Raw genomic sequence first — 26,721 nt, 5'->3', positions numbered from 1 at the left:
GTTCGCCAACTATAAAGGAAATCGAATTCGGACCCTACGCTAGACGAAGGTTTGCTAGTAAGGGTTAACGTGTACACTCATGGAGACTGTGTGTCGCTTGCGACCGGTCTTGGCGTCCGTGGAAGGAGGCCTCCTTCCCGGCGTGTAAAAGGAACAGATATGGATCATATAGACTGAAAATGGGATGCGCATCCAACTTTATGAAATGAAAGAAAATGTTTAGTAAGCACAGGTCCTTCAAGTAAAACCATGTGTGTTACTGTTGGCAGTACAATAAATGATATAAAATGTTATATTTCCGGCATATGTTCACTGAGTATTTTTACTCAGCCCTGCATGTTGTTTTCCCTAATGTGCAGGTTGAGCGGGTGATGGAATGGAGTGGAGTTGAGCGGATGTACCTTTTGACATAGAACAATAATGTAACCTTGAGTATACATCTTCATATGTATAACTCACACGTATTTCTGCTGAAAGATACTCTGATTATGATAATATTTTATTTTAAGTATGATACTCTTTTGTTGAGTAATCCACTTCGACGGGCCTTCCCGAACGAATGTCTTGATTTTGCCCAAGTGATCAGTTATGATCCTAGTGTTATATAATAAATGTCTCTTTTCGTAAAATGTTTGATTGTTAAGTAAATGCCCCTTTCTTTCCCCGCTTCTTAATCCCCTTCCCGAGTCATAACCCCGGTTAAACCATCCTTAGGGATTTCGGGCTGTGACAACCCGGTACTGGGATCAGCAGGCACGTGGGAGGGTCTCGGTCCACTCGTGTCCTGCAGCAGAGTCTGGTTAGTAATTATCAAATAAATTCATAAGTATATATATATATATATATATATAATATCGCAAATAATAACTTGTTTATATGCATGCATGGACAGAGCTTGGACACTGGACTCCCCCTGACTGCACAGAACTATAGCACTTTCCTCCGCCTCCACATGCGCGAGGATGGATCTTTTCTGTCACAGAGGGATGCGGACATTGATGTAAGCGGTTAATTAGTTTAATCAAATATTAGTAATTCATAGTGAAATGTATTTATTTTAATACAATTTTCAATTGTTATGTCTGAATTAGGCGGAGATTCGTCGCATTGCTGTTGAGACTGGGCGAGAGGACCGGCTGCCTGAGATCTACTTGGAGGTCGTACGGCCCGACAGGTCCCGGCTCTACGGCACTGGAAGTGCCGGTAGGAGCCAGGTTAGTAGGGGGTCTTCTCAAAGCACAGGCACTTCCATGATGTTTCAGCAGATGTATGAGACACGGATCTCCACGCTTGAAGAGCGCCTACTGGCCGAACAAGCAGAACGTGAGGCCCTCTAGCAGCGTATGGCTGAAATCGAGGCGTTCATGAGGCGGTCGGGTCAGCTACCTTGAGCAGCACTTTATATTTTGGAACTATTAATTTAATGTTTTGGACTATGTAATTAATTCATGTTTTGGAACTATTTGTCTGAACTATGTTTAGGAACAAAATTACACTTGCACTTTCTTTTTACATTTATATATGTTATGTTGAGCAACTATTAATTTCATGTTTTCAAACAACATTACAATTAATTCGTAACAAAGTAATAAATTCAAAATAACGACGAATGGAAATAAATTCAAATTACTTATCTTATAACAAATTATCTCCTTGTTTTTTATAAAAATAAGGACGTATGGAAATAAATTCAAAATACAATAATTATCATCATAAAATACTAATGGAGTATATAAACTATATTGATTAAAAAAAATTAATTAATTAATTAATAATAATAATAAATTAATAAATAAATACTTTTGCGACATAAAAATAAAGACAAAAACGAGTTCGATCCGTAATTAACAGCATCTCATCGATATCATCTTGATATATTATAAGGTTATGAATATATATATGATTTTGTATATTGAATTAGACTTTAAATGAATTATTAGGTACTCTATATATCAATAATACGAGTGTTCTGTACTGGTGACTATTCGAAAGGAACTTCAAAGTTAAGCGTGCTTGACTTAGAGCACAACTAAGATGGGTGACCGACTGGAAGTTCGTCTAAATAATAAATAATAAATAATAAATAATAAATAAATTAATTAAATTACAAAAAAAAATTACCGGCGGTATTTTCCCGCCGGTAATTAGCAGCGGCATTTTACCGCCGGTAAGTGCAACAATTACCGGTGATATTCACCGCCGCCGTCCGGTGACTATCACCGGCGGCAAACCCCTGCCAGTAATTACCGGCGGCATAATGCCGCCGGTAATATGCCGGCATTTCTCCGCCTTTCGCCGAGGACAAATAACGGCGGGACCTACCGCCGTTAATTACCGGCAGCGTGTTTTGCCGCCGGTAATAGTGTTACCGACGAGAAAATTACCGGCGGCGAGACGCCGCCGGTAATGCCCCCGGTAGACTAATTTTCGGCGGCCGTCCCCTCATTACCGACGGCAAAACGCCGCCGGTAATCTCCGATTTTTTTGTAGTGATTCTAATATCTTAGAGATTTTTATTGATGTCATTAATATATAAATCACATAAAAATCAAAGCTCGTTTTCTTCTTTTATTCATTTATTTGAATTTATAGGGAAATTGAACAAATCCAACTTTGCTTTTTTATGTAATGTATAAAATTAATGACGTTAATAATATTTTTTGAGGTATTAGTAGGTCGGTCATGAGATTTCGAGGGCCCTAGGCGAAACGAAAAAAGGGTCCCATGAGAAATGAAACTTGAAAATTTTTGTTACTTCAAGATCAATTTTCTCTAATACCTTATTTCAATGCATAAATTTTTTAGCTTATTCAACATTTCTTAAGACGTAGTAGAATGCAAAATATAATCTTATTAATTTTAGTTTTGAAAAACTTACGTTTGTTAAAGTTACAATAATCGGTATAGTCGACAATATTATATGCAATAGAAACATTGAGAAAGCAATATGAAATTTTAACAAAATCAAAAACTCAAACAAAGCGTGAGAGAGTAAAGTATGATGAGAGAGCAAAATATAAAAGGCGAGCACAATACAATTAATTTTTTTTAAATGATCGATTCAAGATTAATATATAATAATTTTTTTTATCATAATTAAAAATATCTTATAGCTAGCGAATCAAAATTTGTTGCCCCACTTGCTGTATAAAAAGGCCGACTCTAGGTATTAAAACGTACATAAAAGAAATGCTAACATGAATTAAACGGGAATTGCCTTGACATAATTATAATATAACCCCTCCTTCACTTGGAAAAGCTTATTAGTCGGCCGTGATCTGTTATTGGAAGGCATCGCGTGGAAAGTGGGCAGAGGAGATCGGATTCGTTTGGGATGTGATCGTTGGCTACCCAAAAAGGCAGGTGTTTATGTTGCTGCCAAGGTTCCTGAGACGTGGAAAGAAAGAAAACTCAATGAATTCATTCTGGATAGCCCTCTTTCGTGGGATGTGGATGGTCTAAATGGTGTTCTTGAACCAGGAGATCTCTGGAATTTGTCCTCACAGATTCTACCTTCCTCTACTCGTTCAGATACTCCATTTTGGCCTGATGGAAAATTCAATTCCTACACTGTGAAGTCAGGATATCTGCTTGCTTGCTCCCTTCGAGACAGAGCTGAGGCTTCTTCCTCGACTGCTGATGATTCACTTTGGCATTGGATTTGGGGTCTTGAGGTTCTTCCAAAAATCAAACTTTTTATGTGGAAGTGTTTAGCTGGGGCGATACCTACTGCTAAAGCGCTTATTTCTCGCTCGATTGACGTTGATCCTTTTTGTCGACGCTGTGGTAATGCTTTGGAAACGGTGGAGCATGTGTTGAGGGACTGTCCTTGGGCTTCTTTTGTGTGGGAAACCTCTCCTCTTCGACTTCAACCAGCCCCTGCCTCTGGGTTTTGCTCTACAGCTGATTGGTTTGACAGCATCCGACAAATTCCCCATGGTGAAGCGCACAAAACCTTTGCTAATTTGGCTTGGGCGATTTGGTTCTCTAGAAATCTCTTGGTTTTCCAAAATAAAGAGATTTCTCACCTGGAATGTTTGGCGACAGCCCAGAGAGCTTCTTGGACTAAAGTGATTTCGCCAACAGTAGGAGCTGCTAAGTCTTTGACGATGGTATGCAGGCGTGAGCAGCAGGTTAAGATTTCGTGTGATGCTTCGGTTGTGGAGGGAGTTGGCGTGGGTTTTGGGGTGGTGACGACGGATAAGGAGGGTGTGGTTTTGAACTGCTGTTTCGGTTTTATGGTAGGGGTTTTTTCTGCACTTGAAGGTGAAGCTAAAGCAGTTTGGGAAGGTTTTTAGTTGTGTCGAGACCGAACTCTTGACGACGTGATTGTTAAAACTGATAATCAAATCCTCTATTGGCGTTTGGTTAATGGAGATCCTGACCCATCTTACTTTGGAGACACTCTTTCGAATATTCTCTCCTTGGCTGCCATGTTACGTCTCTGTGGTTTTAGTTGGATCCCCCGGGAAGGCAATGCCATCGCTGATCGTTTAGCTAAATTTGCTTCTGTTAATCGTTCTGTTTTTACTTCTTCTGATGTTCTCCCCGTTTTTGGGAACTCTCCTTCTTTGTCTTAATGAAATTTCCTTCTTTCTCTCAAAAAAAAAAAAATTATAATATAACATTTTTCATACATGCATATTACTCGTAATATATAGTTCCATAATTATATACGTTACTTAAATTTTAAACTAATTAATGTTTATTGATTTTAAATTGAAACTATTGCTAATTGACTTGAATGCGTGGTCGTGTGGAACACGTTTAATTAGAAAAAGTGATTGAATTCTAAATTTTTTTATTAACACAGAAAAGGTTTGCGGTCTGGATATTCCGGCCAAATATATTACTGATTTTTAACCAAATCTATTTTTCTGGTCAAAAAATACATTAACTTTTAATTTTTTGGAATTTGACATGACCCCAAAAGTTCATTGGCCAATTAATTGATTGTCTGAATATTTCTGATGGCAAATATGAAGGTATAGTTGGAAAGCTATTGATGTTATCTTTCTAATGATGATATTTATATTGTTGGGTTTTGGTAACTGGAAGTGGTCGAAAAAAAGAAAAAATATAGAGTTTTGTGACCTCGACTTTCATGCCATTTTTTTTACCACTTTCGGTTATTAAAACCCAACAATATAAGTATCATTAGAAAGATAACATTAAGAGCTTTCCAACGGTACCTTCGGATTGTCCATCAGAATTCAGACAATCAATTTATTAGCCGACGAACTTTTGGCTCCGGTCAAATTTCAAAAATATAAAAATCTATGTATTTTTTGACCAAAAAAATAGATTTGGTTTTTTACTTGGCCAAATGTATAGTTAAATAATTGGAATGCGACTTCTCCATAAATAATACGAAGAAAGTCTTTTGGCTTCTATATTTTGGCACGTATCATAAATTCTATACATTACCAAATTGTTATCCCAAATCTTAGGTTGCGTAGATATCTATATTTAGAAAAACGTTATATATGGAGTTAAAATAGTACTTTAATTGGAGTTTTTGTCATAAGCTCGTGACTTGTGAGTTCATGTAAAATTTAGCTGGACACTACTCTCCTCTCTCGAATAAAATATATAATCACGATCTTTTTTTTTTCTAAGATTAACATTACATCATTGCCCATTATTACATTAGTATAATGAGATTAAAAATTGAAGGAGATGGAAGTTAGAAGTAAGGATTATTGAGTTTCAAATTTTAGATGGGACTGCTTTATGCAATTGAATTGGAAGAATTTTAAAGCTAAGAGTATTTTTTTTGCTGGTACAAAATGAATAAGATGGCGTGATATGGAAAACCTCTATTGACGGGAGCTTCTCAAAAAGATCAATGTACAATGCTCTTTTCAAGGAGGCACATGTGATAAGTAAGATTAATTTGATATTGATAAAATTGTGGTGTAAATTAAGATGTCCCTATTAAAGTATCTTCTTTTCTTTGGAAGACACCGCATAATACAAGAGATGATTTGATGAAAAGGAGGATTAATTTTTATGAACATGAACGTGTATTTTGTGTTCCTCTTCCTTAGAAGATCATCTTATATGTAATTTCACTTATGAAATTTGGAGAAAGTGTTATGGATGACTTGGGATTCAGATGGTAGACTCAAATATTCTGAGGAGTAATTTTTTTTTTTTTTTCACAATTTATTAGCTTTCAAAGGGTAATGACTATTAATAAGATTTTGACATTATTTGGCAATGTGTTTGTTGAACCACATGCAAGCTAGAAATTTGAAGGGCCCACATCGATTGTGGATAATATTATGGAGCATTAAAATTCGATCTTGAAAATGGATTAGGTCTTTTTCTTTTCTTCTTTCATTTACTAAATTAATGATTGATGCTAATGACATGTATATCTTCAAATGAGAAGATTTTGTAGTTTGAATCGTTATGTAAGGGTTCGAGTACCTCTGGATTATTTTTATCAATAAATTTCTAACTTTAAAAAAGAAGAAGCAGCGAGTCCATTTGCAAACACGTGATGTGATTTTATTTATTAGTCGAAAAAAGGCATAATATGAGGAACCTAGCTATTTTCATCAATTTATTTAAAAGCTAGCTACTATAATTTTTATTTTCTCTTTTGAAAAATTATTACTATCAAGATATATATATATGCAAGTCTAGTAGGCACGTAATTCATGCGCTAGCCCTTTCAATGTCCATGTCGTGATGCCAATTATTTGACAAAATACACAAACATTAGTTTCATAATTAACTTAATTAAATATATAATTTAATAAAATTTTGTTGTAAAAAATGTAAATAAGATATGGAAGCAACTTCTGTATGTACGTATATTTATATATATTTTTTTATCGAACAAAGTAATGTTAGAAATTAACAGTTAGTACCCCAAACACTCCAAAAAATCACCAAGCCCACCTTATCTCTCCAATCACCAAATTCGCTCCCAATGGGGATCGAACCCGAGTCTCATCACTAAAGTGAGGACCCGGTGGCCAAATTTATAATAGTATGTGGCTGTTCGTGAATAGGGCTCGAACTGATCTTTTGATTATTATTTTTTTTCAACATTAGATGCTAGTTTTCATTACCTATTCAATGTTCAAATGCTAACTTTGTGCATTCTCATTCATCCCAATTAAATCGGATCATTGTAAACAAATACACTTAAATAATATCCATTCAACCTAGATTCCAAATCTCTAGCTAATTTATTTTCAAAAACTACAATCCAACACTTTTAACACAAAATATAGATAGAGAGATGCCATTTTTGCAGAACTCAAAATATTAGAAAATTAAAGAAATTGATGAATAATAGAGGATGATGATCATAGATTTTTTTGGTGCAGAAGCTGCTGTGCATGAGAAATTTGGTCCATTAATGCGATGACATGAGCTCTATATTCCCTTGCATGCCCCAGCGCCTCCGCCTCCGTCTCCGCCAGCTGCGAGCACAGGCGCTCCTCCGCTTCCTCCGCCACCCGCAGCCGCTCCCACGTCTTCTGCAGCTCTATTCTCATTTTCTCCTCCCTTTCAAGGCTACGCTTCAGCTCTTTCTCCATCTCTTCGTTTCTCCTCTGCAGCGTTTCTTGCTCCGATGTTGGATTCATTTCTTCGGTAGTGAAAAAGGGCAAATATAGCTAGCGATAAATTTGAAGAGGAAAACAATGAACAAAATATATGTATATATAGGGACTTTTTGACAGATATGATAGATTTTTCTAATTGATTAAGTCTTTTTATTTGACTTTTGATACATTTTAAATGATGCCTACATATTCTGCATATCCAATTAAGTTCAAACGTTATATATATAAATAATGATCTCATAAATTAAAGTCGAAATTAATAATATTAAATTATGTTCGCCTCATTATTATGGGACAAATAAAAATAGATATATAAGTGGTAATAGTTGTTAAATTGTGGAGAATGAGCTTGTGACTGGAGTCATATCTTATGTAATTAATTTTGCTATCTATCTCACGCACGTGAGGTATACACAAAATACAATCTCGAATCATAAATAATTTTACAAAAGAAGTCGTAGACTACTATTAATTAATATGAACTTGACTTTTATTAGCTGGAAATTTTTTTGAGTCGTTTGAATTCTTCGCGAAGCTTCGCGTGTTCGCATATAAGCTAAGCTATTGACTTTATTTTTTTGGTTTTATAAGCTATTGACTTTTAATAACGAGTTTCGATTTTTCGAGTGGGACTATTAATAAAAGAATTTATATAAATGGATTTGAGACGGGTTCCAATTATTATTTTCAAATTTCCAACTGAGTTAATTTCTATGTTTGTTCTGTAGGATCCTCTGGAAAGAAAACAGAAATTTTAGAATAGGATGTTCTAGTTCTAGAAAGAAAACAGAAAGTTTTGTGGGGCTCCCTAAGAAAATTAAAGGGTTAATTTACTGTAAATTCACCAACTTTTGTTGATTTTAAATTTAGACATGACCTTTAAAATCTGTCTGACAATACAAAACCTTTAGTCACATTTTAATTTTTGACCCGAATTTCATAGAACATAAAATTGTATGTGATGTGGACATCGGAAGTGCTTGCGTGGCAATCCCGTCCGATGAGTAATACTGTATCGTTTTGAATGGGTATCGAAACGAGGTCGTTTCAATTAAATATCACCTTTAATTTGAAGATTTCCAAATTCAATCTCAAATTTGGGGTTTTCAATCTCCAGATCTGCGCGATTGTAAAATGGAAGCTCATGACTTTACTCGTCGCAGCAACGTCGTCATCTGTTGCTGGGGTAATTATGTGGAAACGCCTGCTACGAAAGTCTGTACCTATACAGGGGTTCAATGTAAAGAAAAGCTTGTTTGATGACCCGAATTGGGCCCGGTGTTTTGTCGATGGATATATGTTTGTTTACGATATTCATAAGCCAAAAACAGAGTCCGAGAGGGAGAATGATAGGAAGAGGTCGCTGAAGTTTATACAGGAGGTGGCAGGAGAGGAATAAGGCTTTGAGAGAAGGACGATTTGCAGATTTCATGAAACTAAGTTTATTTGAGGATAATAGTTCATTGGAGAATCAGAGGATCTGGGAGAGGATTAAGGCTGTCAGAGAATGACAATTTGCAGATTTCATGGAACTTCTTTTATCAATGGAGAATGATAGATCAATAGGGAATTACCTGCCATTTTCGGCCTCCTTCAAGCACCTCTTTCAAGTTTTCACCTTTAGAACCCTAATTTTAAAATAGTTGTGTTGGAATGCTTATTGCACTTGGACGACATCGTTTTTAACTCAAAATCCTAAAACGAGGCTTTTTTTTAATAATAAAAGCCATGTCATTCTTTAATTTTACACGTCAAACAAGCAATGACACGTATTTGGCCGGAATTTCTCGTCGGGTCAAAAATTAAAATGTGACTAAAGGTTGTGTATTGTCAAGCAGATTTTAAAGGTCATGTCTAAATTCAAAATTGGCGAAAGTTGATGAATTTACAACAAATTAACCCAAAATTAAAAAGAATAAAAAGGAAGAGTGCAAGAGAGAGAGAGAGAGAGTTGGCGTATTTTTTTTTGGTTGGGAGAAGTAGCAAATACTTCCTACTGAATAAGGAGTGCAAATTCCCTCCAACCCCTATTTACTTTTTCATCTTTTAATTTTAGGTTGTTAGTCCCTCAATATTTTATAAGAAGTGCAAATTTCTCTCCCCTTGTGACGGACACTTAACTCCGCCAAGTATTTTAATTTATTTTATTTTTTATTATTTAAGTGGGTCCTACTCTACGGATATAAACTACCAATTGATGGATAATTTCGACTCACGGACTTGAGTGGGGTTTGAAGGGAATAATTTTAAATGGACAAATGAAACAAGAGTGTCTACATCAGCTGTTGGCTTCTTATTTTCGAATTTTAAAATTCATCATCGAATCACCATCAATCGCCAAAAGAGGAAAGTTGGAAGATCAAGCTTGTAAAGAGCAACTCCAGAAATGGCTTTCGAAGTGTGGGGATACTCAATTTGGAAACAATAACAATGCTTTGTGGGATTTTGAACTTTTTCATACAATGAAATGGGTGGTTTGCCTTTAAATTAGATATATATGGCTAAAGCTTATAATTTGAAATGCTGATAAAAATGGATATAGGTCTTCTATAAGGAGATCTTTTATCTTTCCTGTGAAGGAGGGCGGGGACTCAAAACATGCTCCATGGAACACATCTCTGTTGTGTTGCTCGTTTTGTTTCACATATTCATTTTTGGAAGGACATATGTTTATAAGATTGACAACATATTAATACTATTTCATTCGTCCACAAAAAAAATATTCTAAAAGGGTGACACAAGTTTTAAGAAAATTTAAATTATTTATTTTTTTGTGAAATCAAAATAACAAATTAAGACATCATTTTGTGAACGAAGGGAATACATCTTATTAAGAGAAATTGGGCCAAAAGGGATAATATAAGATGGCGAATGAGCTATCGACGAGATTGGGTGTGAGAAGACCATAAAATCATCATATGGGACTTCACTTATATGAGAATTCCAAGCTGGAAGTGTTTCCAATTGACAAAACAAAATGATAAAAGACCACATCTTTTATGAACCAAGGGAATATATAATAGATTAAAATTTCAATTTAATATTTCCTTTTCTCCTGGAAATGTCATATACAATGTGAGTTATACCAACAATCACTTAAAATGTGAAATATTAGACAAGTAGTAAACTGCAAATGCTATGCTCATAATCATGAGTAAATTCGAAGTCCAAATATATTGGATATTCGGAGTAAATTTATACCTATTATAAAATAGCTTTATTTTATAAAATTTGATTTGCCTATTATATCCCTCATATATATCTAATTTAAGATCAATTGTGTAATTTAATATATATCCCTCATATATATTCGGAGTATATCTAATATATCCCTCATATATATTCGGAGTATATTATATACATAAATCTAAAAATATTGTGTTTTGTATTTTAAAATCTATTAGAAATCTTCATCACAAAAGTTACTATTTTTATTCTATAAAATCCACAAAGGATTTATTTATTATTTTATTTTGCTAGATTCCTCAGAATTAAAATTAATTATGTAAATATTAAACCTAGAAAATAAACATGAATTTTTGGTTTTTTTTTAATGAAGATAAAACTAAGTTATGCTTAATTAGTTAAAATTTGTTTTTTAAATTAAACTAGCATTTGCCCACCGTGCGATGCACGGCTATTATATTATATTAAAAAATAATACAAAAAATTAAAATGTACAAATACATAAATGTAAAATTATGAATGGTAAAAAATAATGCAATTTTAAAAATTTATATTAAAACGTCTAAATACACATAGTGGTTTTAAGAAAGCATAATTTTATAACATTTATTATTATTTTCATTATTTAATTAAATAGGGGCTAAAGAAAAATGAATTATGTATCAAATTATACTCCTACAAAAACAAAATCATAGAAGTAGGTAGTCTTGTTCAAAAGATAAAATAGATAGGAATTTACGTAGCTCGCACTCGTCATATCTAACCATTCCTTGCAATTGTAGTAAATTAATCAATTTATCTCCCCTATTTAAATGGATGGCAGAATTAAACTGTAATAATATTAAAAAAAGTAGTCAAGTTAAAATATGAAATAATTAACTTATTTAAATCTTTTAATCATAATTCAAAGTTGAAAAACTAATATTTAAGTATTCATTTTAATTAAGTGAGAAAATATCATCTATATTTTGTAACTTGATGATCGCTACTTTATTTTAATATCATGTTGAGAGCACTTCTTAAAATAAGAAATAAGAACTAAGGAAAATGTATGAATTTTATGTAGAACACGTATGAATTCGCTGTATAAAGGTATGAATTGCGAAAAATAAATTTTTGTTACCTTTGAGATTCAAACTCAAGACCATTAATTCATCCAACAGAATGATGAATCAACCGTAGATCTTGATGATCTAAAGGCTGAAAATGATTCTTATTTTATATCTTAAAAAATGTATTTTATGTTTGGCTATTTTTTTTCTTTTCACAATTGTGAAAAAAAAAACAATAATGAATTTATAATTTAGATGTTAATATTTGTGGGCTTATATAACTTATTTTCAACTTTATGAATTATTATATATATTCCTTACCTAAAAAGAAATAAATTTAAATTTTCAACATTGTTAATTTGAGAGGATTGAGTCGCATTTCTTTGTCTTTGAAAATATAGCATAACGTTGAGCAAAATAATTGTTCAGAAGAGAAAAAATAGCAAAACATAAAACAATACTATATTTTCGCTTTTTTTAAATGGAACACAAAGCTTATGATGAATATAAATTTAAAATTATATATTCACAATTTTTAAGATTTGTTGTGAGATGATAAAAAAGTAGTGGGACACAAACGGCAGTTTTTTTTTTTATGTTCACATTATTGCTAAAATTCTTGCTCTTAAATTAACTTTTAATTACAAAATCGCCATTGAAATTGATTACAAATCAATTTGAAATCAATTTCTAATTGAAAACTGCTGTTTTAATATAGTATAGATTTAGATGATTTTTTCAATTTTATGAGTTTTATAATATTATTATTTTCAAACATTATACAATAACTGATTCAAAAAATATATTAATATGATAGATGTTACTATAAAATGAAATGAAATATAAATTTACATTCACAAAAAATTATTTATTAAAATAATTCATTTTTACGTGCATTCTAGTAATAATTAAAAAGATGTTAGGATCTTGCCTGAGCCCAAATTTCATTTTGATGGACTACAGAGAAATGTCGTTGAGATGATGGATCACCATTTAATTAATTTCAAATTTTTTAAATGGGCCCATAAATTATTTGTCAATATAAATTATTCCTACGGCTTGTGCTTTACGGAGGAGATCTAGTGAGATTGATTCGTGTTGCCATCGTTGCGGTGAAGAGGTGGAAACAATGGAACATGCCTTGAGGGATTGTGTTTGGACTGCTTTTTTATGGGAAATTATGCTTCTTCGTCTTCCTCCTATTGATTCGAATATGGTCGTGGGTATTAAGGATTGGTTTGATCGGATACGCCAACTTCCAAATAAAGAATCTCACAATATGTTCGCCAACATTGCATGGGCTTCATGGTACTCTAGGAACATGCTGCTCTTCCAAAATAAAAGAATTCCCCATCTTGATTGTTTACAAATTTCGCAGCGCGCCTTATGGAAATGGCCTATTTGTTCGCCCTCAAGTGGTACTTTACTGTCACGGGTTGATTGCTGTTGGAAGACGCAAGTTAAAGTTCAGTGTGATGCGGCTGTAATCGAAGGGGTTGGAATCGGCTTTGGGGTTCGTTATGCTTGATGCTGAGGGAAGTGTGCTAGTGTGCTAGGTAGAGCTGGGTTTGTGGCGGGTGCCTTCACGGCAGAGGAATGAGAGGCAATGGCGATTAGAGAAGGTATCTCTTTGTGTTTGGAAAAGGGCCGGTCTGAGGCTATTCTGGAGATGGACTGCCAGCAACTGTTTTAGCGACTCCGAAACCGCGAGAAGGATCTTGCTTTTATTGGAGACGTTCTGAAGGAAATCTTTGTTCTTGCTGACTCTTTGTTGTGCTGTGAGTTTAGTTGGGTTTCTCGAGTTTGTAATGGTGTGGCTGATCGTCTAGCGAAACAAGCCCTTGATGTTCGTCTTCTTCCGGTTTCTTCTGATGTATTTTCTCGAGATTTGAATTCTTTTGGCTTGGTTTAATGATATGTTATCCGTTTTTCTCTAAAAAAAATATGTAACCATGTAAGCTCATTGGCTTGTATTATAACGTATAAATAACAATATATACAAAACCTATCTTCATAGCAGGTTACTTCAAATTTCCCTCCTAAACCAGGATGGGCATGGCAAATCCTAGCATCATGTCTCAGTCTATCTAGTTTTTTCTTAATATTTGGACAAATTTTATCAGTACTTCCATTTACAAGCCCTAACTTTTTATACTACCTCTCTCTTAATGCAACCCTAATGTCTTCTAACATTGTAATGATGTGTTTAGCCCTAGCTTTTACAATGTATCCATTAAATGTCTCAGAGACATTGTTATCCACCATGTCAGACATGTAATGTGTAGAGATAAAGCATCTACAAAACCTGTTGTATTATCTGTTGACAAAGTCTGTGTATGCTGCCATGCTCTCAGCCTTCATCTCTTCCATAGCAAGGTCAAATTCAGCCTGATAGGATGCCCTCACTGCTTTCAAGAAAATATTCTTCAAGGTGGCTCCCTTGTGTATTTTCTTCCAGTTACAGTAGACATGTCTTGCACAATTTATGTGTTCAGCAAATGGTGCAAGACTTGCCACTGCCTTCTCTAGTCCCTAACAAAACAGAAATCATGTAAATAATCAAATGAATGTGATAGAATAAGCAGTGTAAAAAGGATGAAAGCAATTAGATGTCCTCTTACATTTCTGCTGATCTGAGATGAAACTTAGGCCCAAACCATCGGTTACTCCCAACTCCTGAAGCAATATTTCAAGAAACCATGACCAACACTTTTCATTTTCTGCCTCTACAACTGCCCTGGCCACTGGAAACATTTGATTATTTTCATCTTTTGCAACTACACACAGAAGCTGACCCCCCAAGTAGGTTTTCAGAAAACACCCATCAAGCCCAATTATCTTCCAACATCCCTCCATAAACCCCTTCCTCAATGCACTAAATCCAATGTACAGTCCCCTAAACACTGACCCATCCCCTAATAGAAGCTCAAACCTGCCTTCTCTATCAACCCTTACCAATTCTGACATGTAAGACCTCAAAGAGTTGTAATGCTGTTTCACTGACCCCCTCAACAATTCTAGAGCATAAGCTTTTGCCCTGTAAAGTCTCCCTAAAGATGGCTGTATAGAGAATCTCTGATTGACATCCACAACCATCTCTTGAACCTGCATATAGGGCCTCAGCCTAAACATCAGTGTATTGTTTTGCCAGCCATTTGTAATTTTCCAATTTGTTGTGAATATCAAAAAGGCAGGTGTGCTCACCCACAATCACCTTGAGAGCAAAAGTACATTGATCTTTGATCAGAGATCCATAGCATCTCCATATACATGGTGGTCTGCACTTAGCCTCTAGCTGTTTTTTGCTCACTCTCCTAAACCGCAAAGGATAACCTTAAAGGATAGCCCTGGTTCTAATAGCTTCCTTGCATTGAAACTCATTTTCAAACCTTAACCTAATCTAAATCACTAAGTCACTATGATTACACTTAGGGTCATACATGATTCTAGGTAATCTCTTAGCTCCACCATCTTCATCTGTGGAATCAGAGACCATATCCCCATCAAATACATTGTAGTCAGAGTGCATTTCCTCATCTCTACCTGCCTTACTACATTGTGGATCAACATTCATACCCTCACTGCAATGAACTGTCAGCTGGCATTTCAAAATCTTCCATTTCTTGTACTATCCATTCCTCTAGTCATATGTTCAATCTAGCCTCCCTGTACTCTTCATTATCATATCTCAATTAATTGTCTCTTAATGAGTCATCTGTTTCATATTGTTCCCCTTCCTCAGGACGAATGTAGTCACTATTCTCAGGTTCTGACTCTATAAGAGACTGATCTAATTCATTGGACACACTCTCAAATGCTTGACTCTTGTATCCCTTAGATGTAGGTCTCCTAAGTTTTTTACCAACCTCTTTCTCCTTAATGTTTTTCTTTGGTGTAGTCTGCTCTGTCACCTTGCCCTTTCCAATATCTAAGGCCTTCCTATAATGGGAGAAGATGTCACTGCAACACTATCTTTTACAGTGACCTTCTTTTTCCCCTTTCCAACTGGCTTCTTCCCCTTCTTCTTCTCTGATGCACTCACCTTATCTTCCCTGGCCATTTTAGTCACATTCTTTTTCCCCACTTCACTCACCTTCTCTTTTCCCATTCTTAATGGCTTCTCCTTACCCATTTCAAGTGGCTCCTCACTCCCCTTGTCACTAGTTTTAGCAGTATCTAGTTTACCATCATCTACATACACACTACAAAATTTAGTCTTGCAAAGACTAATCTTTAGCATTTTCATAACATCTGCATCATTTTCTAAGTCAAAAAGGCAAGTGTTCTAGGGGCTTTCCAAGCAATGCCTTTCCAACTCACATACCCAGTTTCACGAACTAATTCAAGTACATCAAAGTACCCAAATGTATCCCTATCTACCATTTTGACTTGGGCCCTGCCTCCAATATACATTCTAGCACAACCCACTCTAGTAAATTTTCCCCTATGATGTACATAAACACCAAATTCGTCGTCACTGCATAAAATTGAAAAAGAAGCAAAATAATTCAGAAATTATCTGCACTAATTTGCGCGTGGATCCAACAAATTCAAACGAATTTCCTAAAAACAGAACACGAAAAACCCTAATCTCTACAAGTCGACTTCAATTTATAGGAAATTACAAAAAACTAGTGGACAAAAACGAAGTAAAGGCGCGAAATTAAAAATGGCGTACCTGTCAGCCATTGATTCTTAAAGTATGCCTTGAATTGTCGCCACCCACCACGTTCTCCACTGTTGACGACACGGAAGCTGGGACCAATTGGAATAAAGAATCGCCCTGTAGCTGTTGACCTTCAACGATGAGTGAAAATGGCGAAAACCCTAATTTTACCACTGTAAAAATATGAATGAAGAAATTATGAGGGTTTAACCTAATTCAAAGTCGAAACGACTCCGTTTTCTAACTAAACGCGGCGTTTTCCACTTTACCAGTCAAAACGACGCCGTAGACCATGTGCCACTTAGATATAATTACAGACACGTCAGTAAATCATGTGGCATTTCTTAAGCCACATCAGCTTTCCGATGACCGGAGGTCAATTTTAAGGAAAAATTGGAGTGAATGCGAAGTTCATGATTTAAAATGTAAATTTCAAAAGCCATGTGTAAAATGGAAAAGTGACTAAAGTTCGTGTATTTTCATGCAATTAACCCATTTTTAAAAATCATATTTCACTTTTAGATTATACACTGGATAAATCATGATATTATGCTACATAGCTAATTACACTCTGGTTGAATGGTTGGATTATTTTGATGGAAAAATTGCTTGACATGAATGTACTCAGGATTATCTTGAGTTCAATTTCTAGAAAATGCATTCATTTTTTGTAAACACCGGCTTGGGCCCGCGTCGAGCCCACTAACCCAGCCCACACCCTGCTCATTTACACGACCTCTGTGCCCAACTCATTTTATATGAGACTGGTCTCATTTATGTGTGCTTCTTTACAGAGTAATATTAATTATAGTTAATAATAGTATATAGATACATAATAAATGTAATCGATAAAAAAAAAAAACAAACATTACACGATTCTATGCAGATATCCTTTTTTTCCCCCCTAGTATGTATTTCCAATCCAATAGAAAAGAAACCTATATTTCGATATCCACGTAACGCAACATGACCACAAGATTGAATTAGCCTAATTGGGTAATTCTGTATCTGATTTTGAGCATTTGATTTATTGTAGTATATTCCTAATTCCTAACGGAAAAGCTAAATGGACACCGAGTGTCATGGACACTCGGTCAAAACCGGAGTTTTTGCACTTAGCCAAAGTGGGCCGGTTTTTTAGTGAATTGGTTATTTACTGATTTATCCTTATTAAGTACTACTATTTTATTGTTAATATAAATCCGAAATTAGTTTGTTTTCGTTTAGTTTGATTCCTTTTTTTCCGTTTAGTTTGTTTCCTTCTTTTTCTTTCATTTTGTTTCCTTTTTTTCGTTTATTTTGTTTTCTTATTTTTATGTTTTTATTTCAGAAGCTTTTCTTAATTATATAATTCGAAAATTATATAAATCAAATTTGAATTTTATTTCTGGAATTCTTTTGATTATTTGTTTCTTGATAAAATAATCTTATATTTGTTTCCAGTTTTTTCTTTCCAAAATTAATATTATTTATTTTTATTCCAAAATTATGTTTTATTTATTTGTTTACTCTAATTTTATGAAGATCCTAAAAGTAATCCTATTTTTGTTCCTACATATTATTTTTCTATTGTTTCGAAAATATATTTTTTTCTTTAATTTTGTATTCTAAAATTTTGTTTTTTTCTTTTCCGAAGATTTATTATTTTGGTTTATCGGAAATTATGTTATTTTATTTCTTTCCACTAATTTGGATATTCTTCTAAAAATAATCCTAGATTTGTTTCCATTAAGAGAATATAATAATGTGAGTAATGAGAAAAAATAAAATAAAATGAATCGTATCGTAAGCATGAGATTTTGCTTGTAAAATTATATAACATATAGTTTATTAAAAGCGATACAATAATAAGAAAATGAACTAATATAGTTTGAAGTTGAATTAGTGAATTGAAATAAACTCAATAATAATAATAGGAATGATTAAACTCAATGAAATAAAGTTGAATTAATGAATTGGAATAAATTAGTGAAGTTGGAAAAATAATATTAAAAAATGAATCATACGATGGTATTTTGCTCAGAGAATCATATATATTATAAATATATTATAAATGAAGTAATATATATGTGGGCAATATGAATGTTTAAAATTTGAAAATAATATTTTCGTACGATTGGAAATTGCTCGCGAAACTATTTAACATATATTTGGATGAGAAATAATGTATTATACGATGATATTTTGCAATGTATTGAAAATAATTTGTGAATTTGAAAAAAAAATTACTAAAAAAACATGAATCATATGATTGGATTCGGTCGCAAAACTATTTAAGGAATACTTTGTTTGAAAGTATTATAATAAAGTATTAAATGTAATATAATTATAACAAAATGAATATAGTATTGTATGAGTAACGAAGTCGAAAATAATTATAGTCAATGAAGTAAAGTAGAATTAATTATTTGAAATTAATTACTGAATTTGTAAAAAAAAATATTGTAATATTATGTGGACAAAAATAAATTAAAATACAAAGAAAATTGAATATAATATATATGCATATTTTGGCTGACTGAACTGAAAAAATAGCAGCTCATTTGTCTCTTATTTTCGGTCCAAATCGCACCTCACCTACTTCCCATATCAGAAATTAATTGAGCCTCTTCAATAAACCCAAACCCCAAAACACGCCTCACCCAATCCCATTCTACTCCTCACCAAATTGTCGTCGCCTCACAATCTACCAAAAACCCTCGATCCCAAAAAAAAAAAAATATGCGAATATATGTTGGCTTATATCATAAAGATATTCATTTTATATAATTGAAATATTAGTTAAGTTGGAAGCAAAAATAAAGTATAGTCAATCGTACGCAGTGATTTTGCTCGGAAAACTATATAACATACACTTTATTAAAAGCGATATAATAATAACAAAATGAACTACTATAGGGTGAGTAATGAAAAAGAAATTTTTTAAGTGAATCATGCGATGAGATTTTGCTCGAAAAACTATATTACATATACTTTATTGGAATATATTATAATAAATTATTATAATTGATATGATGTTAACAAAATGAACCATTATTGTGTGACTAACGATGTGGCCTTAGTTATTGTAAAACTATGAAATAAAGTTTAATTAATTAGTGAAGTTGTAATAAAAAATGAATTTTATAAGATATATATAATGCATGAATATTTATGTTGGGGAAACCATTGAAGTTGTACAAGCACAAAAAAAAATGCCTAGAATACATTATAAATGAATAAATATATTACAAAATGAAATTATGTGACATTATGGAGGTACAATATTAAAATTGTGAAATTGGGAAAAATTTAGATTAATATAAGCGTTAGTATAATATCATAATGAATTAGTGAAGTTGAAATAAAAAGTATACTCCATTAAATAGAGTTGAATTAATTAATTGAAGTAAATTAGTGAAATTGAGAAAAAAAAATGAATCATATGCAGGGATATCGCTCGGAAAACTATATAACATATACTTGAATGAAAAACAATGTATTATTGTAAATAATTAAACATGATATGTCAATAAGACAATGAACTGCTATGGTGTACGTAACGAAGTCGATATAACTATTCGTTATAAAATTATGAGTTATTAATTATTTTAAGTTAAATTAGTGAATATAATATATAAATAAATAAAATAAAGTTAAATGATTCATACGATTGGATTTCGCTCGCGCACTATTTAACATATACTTGAATGAGAAACAAGTTTATATAGTAAAGTATTAAACACGATATATGCCCTTAATACGATGAACTGCTATAGTATACTTAACGAAGTCAATATAATTATTTGTTATAAAATTAAAATGCAGTTAGTTAATTAATTTAAATTAAATTATTGAATATAATATAAAAATACACACACGCGCACACACACACACACACACATATATATATATATATATATATATATATATATATATGGATTTTTCATTCTTTTCTGAAGATTTGATTTTTGATTTTTGATTTTAGATTTTATTCATGAAAAATAAATCATAAATATAAAAGTGGCGAATATCAAATTTTAAGGATGATAAAAATCATTCAGAATGTTATACGAAATTCGATCACACTTTTTAACAAACATCTGGCAAACATTCAAATAGTGGATTCAAGTATTAATATTACTTACTTATTAATGGGAAAAAAAAAAATCATAATTTTAAAAAAAAAATAAAAACATAATTTCCAAAAATATAAATAATAAAAATTTTGGAAAAAATCTTGAAATATTTTATGAGAATCTCTAAAATAGTGGATTCAAATATAGGATAATTTTGTGGAGAATGAGAATATCTAAATTAGTGGAAACAAATCTATGATTAGTTTTAGAAGAATCACCAAATTATTTGAAACAAATAAAGATAACATAATTTCCAAATAAAAAAAATCGAATAAAAACTAACATAATTTTCAAATATAAAAAACATAATAACAAAATTTTCTAAAGAAATAAATAAATAATCTTAAAAAAATATTAATTAAAAAAAAACAATAGCTACAAACAAATCTAGGATTTTTTTTAACAAAAAACCATGAATTATTGGTAACAAATCAATAATAAAATTTTAAAATAATAAATTAAACAATTTTCGGAATAAATAATCATATAAACCTCAAATATATGATTTACATAATTTTCAAAACTAAATAACTGAAAAATAAGTAAAAGAAAAACCAAAAAAAAAAAGAGAAAAAAAAAGGAAACGAAAAGAACGTGAAAAAAGGAAACAAAAATAACCGAAAAAAAGGAAACAAAAAAAACAACACAACATTAAATAATATGTAGGTGTTAATTAGTAAATACAAAAATTTCTCTAAATCGGCCCATTTGGGTTAAACGCAAAAAAACCGGTTTTATGTAGGTGTTCAGGACACTAGGTGTCCATTTATCATCACCCGAAAACAAATTCCTAATTCCTAATTCATTACTACTATAATATAATTAGATTGGACCCACTTTTGATAATCATGTTTTATGGCTAAGATCCAATTAGGAAATGGAGGGGGAAAAAAGAAAAGCATCATTATTCATTATGCGAACACCTGTCTCAAGACTTTTAAAACTTCACGTCATGTCATTAACGAAATAATTAATGCTAATTTACTAGGTATATTTTTTTTGCGTGAGCTAATTAATTTAGTAATTTATCTGACAAAATTTAAAATATAAATATAGTTTTTCAAGCGACTTTCATAATGTATATCCAAATAAATGAATAAACTATACATTATATCGCGAGTTTAATGATTTCCAATAATAATATATTCGATTCTTCTCTCTATAAACAATATTGTCAAGAGTTATGATTTATGATAAAATGAAAATACTAGTATATAACAATTATATGTCTGACTAGTAAACTAACAAAAAAATAATACTAACAATTTATGAGGGCTAAGTAATTAACTTAATTAGATAGTTGGATTTACTATTACTTTATTTAAAATAAAGTATTTATTAGAATTAAACTTATCAAATGTCTAGACGGAAATTAGTAGTATCAGTTTGAAAAATAATGCAACATGATGCTATTTTGGGTGGGAAGTCTTTTCATTGTATTTATATCAATTGCGATTTTACAGAATAAAATAATACTAATTCGACGATGTAGGAATTTTGTAATTAATATAAGTATAAAAAATTTAAAGTGACGCGACATCGAAATTATTTAAATAGCAGAAGCAAGTTTGACGTAGAATATAATGTCAATTGAAATTAATCAATGCAATATAAATTTGGAAAAAAGATTAATGGCTGTTTAGAAAGAGAAGTGACTAATTAAACTTACTTTTAATGATAAGATTGATTATAAACTATAACATGTCATCAGCACCTCTCTCTCTCTCTCTCCTGCTGCTACCAGTATACGCAATCTTTCTCTCTCTAAATTACGCCATTTTGATCTAAAACACTCCATCTTTTCAAGGAATTTTGCTCTCTCAAGTAAGTTGTATTTAATTTGAACAAAGCATTCTGAGCTATTCACCATTTCAATTGCAGAATATTGAGAGGCTCATTTTTTTTAGCTTTTCGAGTATATTTTTTAAAATTATTTACGTTTAATCAGTTGACGAACTTGAGATTTATGATTGTAGATAGTAGATAGTAACTAAGATTCTTGATCTATTCCTGAATTTTACTAATGATTTATTTTTCTGTTCCAATTATTTGTTTACACCAAAATTGAATTTTGAGCCTGAAAACATTTTCCTGTAGTTGGTGAATTTCTTTAAATAATTGATGGATTTTCTGCTGCATGAATGAAGAAGTGCATCATGCAACATTTTCAGCTGCAAATTTAATTATTAGCTCAACATTTATTTTCTCATTTCAATATTTTCTCCCTATTTGATTATATGCTTAATTTATCTACTATGTGGGGTATTTTCAGGTATGCATAGAATATACAGAGGTATGCATATGAGAGAGGATGTTTCTAGAAAAATATAGGGGGAAAAGAAACTGTAGAACCCAGAAACATTTATTAGATGTTTGGGTTAATTGTCAGTTTTGTAAATAAATTGGATTTGTAGTTGCATTTTTGTGTTGACAGTGGGAATCTAGGGTTAGGCCTGTTCAAATAAAGATATGGATTTGCACAGCTATCCTCATGGTGAACATGGAAGATTTGAGCAAATATTTAATCAGTTTCTTCTAAAGAGCTTGCACATAATTTTGGATTCAAGGGTTCCGATGAACCGGCCGCCTAGCCGGGGAGGGGAAATAAGGAAGAGCGATAGATGGTTTAATTTAGTGTTGGGGGATCGCCCTGCAGCTATGGATAGCTTAAGTTTTTGGAATAGAAGTTTGATGGAACCTATGGTGATCGATATTATACTTGTTCAAGAATTGCGTGATTCCTTGTCAGAGCACGATTCTCGCTCCTCTCTGACCACGGAGATGTTCGCTGAGACGGTTATAGAGAGGTGGGTAGTTCAGTATGAGTATCAAAGGTCTATGGCTCCTCAAATTGGTGATGCCTTTTATAAGAAGACATACAAGAAATCAATCATACTACTGCGCTCAGTTTATTCAATGCTGAGGCTCCTTCCAGCGTATAAGGCCTTCCGTAAACAAATATCGTTTAAGCAGAACTGTGACTTTGAGATCAATTACAAGATCTGCTCGTTTGGTTCTCCATTGTCGAGATCAGAGGAAGAATCAATGAAGAACTATTCTTTTATTCCTATTGACGCCCAACAAGGTCGCCTTTCTGTATCTGTGATGTACCGTGAAGATCTATCTGACTTTAATCTAGATTCTTGTGTATCTCATCCTATTGAGATCATTACCGATTATGTAGGTAGCCCTCTTACTGACCCTATGAGGGCATTTCCTTGTACCTCATCTGAGAAGGGTCATTCTACATCCTTCCAGACAAGAGGGAGGCAATCAGGTCCTTCTTCACCATTTCAACGACCTCACAGCTGGTCCAGTGGTCTCCAAAGGGAGCTTTCGCCACAACAGGGCCAACCTTATAGTGCATCTCCACCATTATATCGGTCACCGTACGAGTATTCAGCGTCTCCTACAGATACGTACATCCAGAGAAACCCAAACCAAAGGCTCCCGGCTAATCAAAAAGCACCATGTGATGAAATACTTTCCCCTCCATTCTCATCATCTCCTTCTCCATCCCCCCCTACAAAGAGTGTAATTCCTTTTCATAATCGGCGTCATCCAGAAACTGCTCCAATGAGTATTCCTCATCCAATGATGGCTAGAAGTCCTAGATACCTTTCTCCTAATTTGTCCGATCCAAGTAGGCACTCTCTTCCACCTCTATCACCGAGGAATACAAAGTACGACTCATCATCCCATGAATCACCATCTGGAATCAGGTCAATAAGGAGACTGGACTCAGCCAGAACTGGAGAATTGAGCAACACTCCAACAAATGCTGGTCCGAGGGTAGGTTTTGATGAGTGTGGCTAATGATTAGTACTTATTGTTGCTTATTGATCTGCTCCTTAATGTCTGAGCTAGTTTACATCTGTCTGAATTTTATAGTTATCTCGAGACTCAAAAGAGGATTCTGGACGGTTTTCAAGTTTGCTGTCTTCAAGTAGTTCTCCACGTGTTGGATTCTCAAGGACCTCCAGTCGATTGTCTTTCCAGGATGATTTTGGTGACTGTGATTGTCCATTTATTGTGGATGATGTGGATCCTCCTGATAACCAAACAAGGTAATTCCACTTGCCATGTCATGAAATGCTTGAAATTATAACTTTCATTTGAATCATGTAATGCAAAAGAATGTGGCATCTTGTCGTATAGTTCATATCTCTTACATAGGCTCAAGAACTTTTGTCGACAATCATATTTATGACTTTATAGTGCTCCACATATAACTCCACTAGTATAATTATTGTTAAAGTCATTATCTACTTATAATCTTTTCCATCAATGTTATTTGCAAGCTTGATTTAGCCTTTTCTGAATATTATTTGGCACTAAATTTGCCATTACCTTTCATTTGATGCTAAAAGAGTAATACACATAAATCATCCAGGCCAAACAATTAAGCTCATCAGAGTATATTTTTAGGATTACCTTCTTTTCTTGATAATTCAAAATTACTTTAGATCATTGGAATAACATATTTCTAGGATTTCCTTCTATCTATGATAATTCTTCAAATCAAGTTTTATAAAGGCCATAGATATTGTCTCTTTTGAGAGCACCACAAGTGATCAAATCGTGTTGGATTTTCTGTCCTCTTTCCTCTTGATTCGTGACACATTGTAGCTTTGCTGTTCTTGATGTGGGAAAACATATAAGTCAGAGGCAACCCTGAAACTGTCAAAACTTTGGAGATACTATTTTTTTTTTTTTTTTGAGACGATTAGAGATACTATTATTTATCGATAATTATTTACTTTTTCTGAAAGTGCATAATAAATGCAAGCAATAATGGGCATGGAATGTTCTATCTGATTCACCAATACTTTCATGTAAAATTCTGTTTTGTGATATTCATGTCTGCTCGTGCACATTATGTGAGAAGGTGTGTATTACACTGGATTTCTTGCCCACTTTGATTATCTATGCAACTTTTCCAGCTTCTGCACAGATTGCTTTTCTCCTACTAATTATTATAGTGATTTTCTCATATTACATATCTGGAGCCACCCTGAAATAGCTTCTTTCTTTTTCCATAGAAGAGATTATTCAGTTCTGCTAGATTATGTGTTTCGTTCAGAAAAGAAATATGCCTGATTATTAGTTTTATGTCGGGTTAATTGTAGAGAAATATGCATATTTTGGCTTTCCGATTCCGACAAAAACCCTTTGATTGATTTCTCGCCATTTCATCCTTGATTTTTTTTATTTTTTTTGGACAATCCATACATAATTTGATAGAGGAAAAATCAACTTAACCCATGTGGGATTTCATGTGTACGTATCAACTCAATTTGTACAAATGCCTTTGTGTATAACTTTGGGAACTACAGAATTCACAGAAGGAAATTGCAAGAAGTCTTTCATTTCGTTTTTGCAATTAATTATTTTATATATATAACTAGCTAATGTGTCCATGTGCATCTCTATTTGATTTTAGCTCCGATTTTACAGTGATTTTGCTAATTTGCTCACATCATTCAATTTTATTTGGTCATACAGTCCAAATATCGACGGAAGAAACAGTTCGGAAGTCTCTTCACTAGCACCCTCAACAATGAAGAAGTCGCAGGACGCTGCTGTCGGTGCCCTCGTTCACATGCTGAAGACAGCTCCTCCTCTCCGTCAAGAATCCTGTTACTACAACACTCAGTCATCTAAGACTGAGCTCGAGGGAGAAGTTGGAGCTGCTTCCGAGTTTTTTAAGCCTCGAAAAACGTCAGATGCCTTTGAAGAACTCAAGGTTTACAGACAAATGAAAGATTTGCTACTTTCCAAGAGCGCAGCTCATCTGGTCAGCAAGGAAAAAACCGAGTTCTGACCACCTTTGTGTTGTATCATTGTTTTTTTCATTTAAGGCTGTATCATTGTTTTCTAGATAAGGTAACTTCTACAGTTGATTAATTTCCTTTAGATAAATTAATTTGAACTAATTATCCAGAACCAGTGTACATAAGATTACTAAACTTAGGAACTTACATCAAAACAATACTTGATTTCTTAACCAAAAACATCGAAAGTTCATAGGACTTTTGTCATGTGTTCATTTACATTTGACTTGATTCAGTACTCTGAAAGTTGCATTTATATTTTTCATGAACACCGGTAAT

At 33.0% G+C, this 26,721-nt stretch overlaps 2 protein-coding genes across 2 annotated transcripts; both read left to right on the top strand.

The window, feature by feature from the left end:
• The first annotated feature begins 1,265 nt into the window (after positions 1 to 1,265).
• On the top strand, positions 1,266 to 4,580 carry LOC131018883 (uncharacterized). Its single transcript, XM_057947577.1, has 3 exons — positions 1,266 to 1,323; positions 3,364 to 4,290; positions 4,378 to 4,580. The coding sequence occupies exons 1-3, from the start codon at positions 1,266 to 1,268 to the stop codon at positions 4,578 to 4,580; spliced, it is 1,188 nt and encodes a 395-aa protein (XP_057803560.1).
• Positions 4,581 to 22,231: 17,651 nt separating this feature from the next.
• LOC131016081 (autophagy-related protein 13a) lies at positions 22,232 to 26,551 on the top strand. The gene is made up of 4 exons (XM_057944654.1): positions 22,232 to 22,432; positions 22,881 to 24,400; positions 24,500 to 24,675; positions 26,114 to 26,551. The coding sequence occupies exons 2-4, from the start codon at positions 23,078 to 23,080 to the stop codon at positions 26,430 to 26,432; spliced, it is 1,818 nt and encodes a 605-aa protein (XP_057800637.1). The 5' UTR covers positions 22,232 to 22,432; positions 22,881 to 23,077; the 3' UTR covers positions 26,433 to 26,551.
• Positions 26,552 to 26,721: the final 170 nt, after the last annotated feature.

Source organism: Salvia miltiorrhiza, chromosome 3 (genome assembly GCF_028751815.1).
Source record: "Salvia miltiorrhiza cultivar Shanhuang (shh) chromosome 3, IMPLAD_Smil_shh, whole genome shotgun sequence".
Lineage (NCBI taxonomy): Eukaryota > Viridiplantae > Streptophyta > Magnoliopsida > Lamiales > Lamiaceae > Salvia > Salvia miltiorrhiza.
The sequence above is the reverse complement of the archived record's forward strand: the minus strand, read 5'-3'. Positions and strand labels throughout refer to the sequence as shown.

Excerpts from the sequence above, each read along its gene's own strand:
- LOC131018883 (XM_057947577.1), top strand. The coding sequence starts at position 1,266 with ATGTATGAGACACGGATCTCCACGCTTGAAGAGCGCCTACTGGCCGAA. Across the intron at positions 1,324-3,363 it reads ACTGGCCGAACAAGCAGAAC|GTGTTTATGTTGCTGCCAAG; the intron begins GTGAGGCCCTCT and ends CCAAAAAGGCAG. Across the intron at positions 4,291-4,377 it reads AGCTAAAGCAGTTTGGGAAG|ATCCTGACCCATCTTACTTT; the intron begins GTTTTTAGTTGT and ends TGGTTAATGGAG.
- LOC131016081 (XM_057944654.1), top strand. The coding sequence starts at position 23,078 with ATGGATTTGCACAGCTATCCTCATGGTGAACATGGAAGATTTGAGCAA. Across the intron at positions 24,401-24,499 it reads CAACAAATGCTGGTCCGAGG|TTATCTCGAGACTCAAAAGA; the intron begins GTAGGTTTTGAT and ends TGAATTTTATAG. Across the intron at positions 24,676-26,113 it reads CCTCCTGATAACCAAACAAG|TCCAAATATCGACGGAAGAA; the intron begins GTAATTCCACTT and ends TTGGTCATACAG.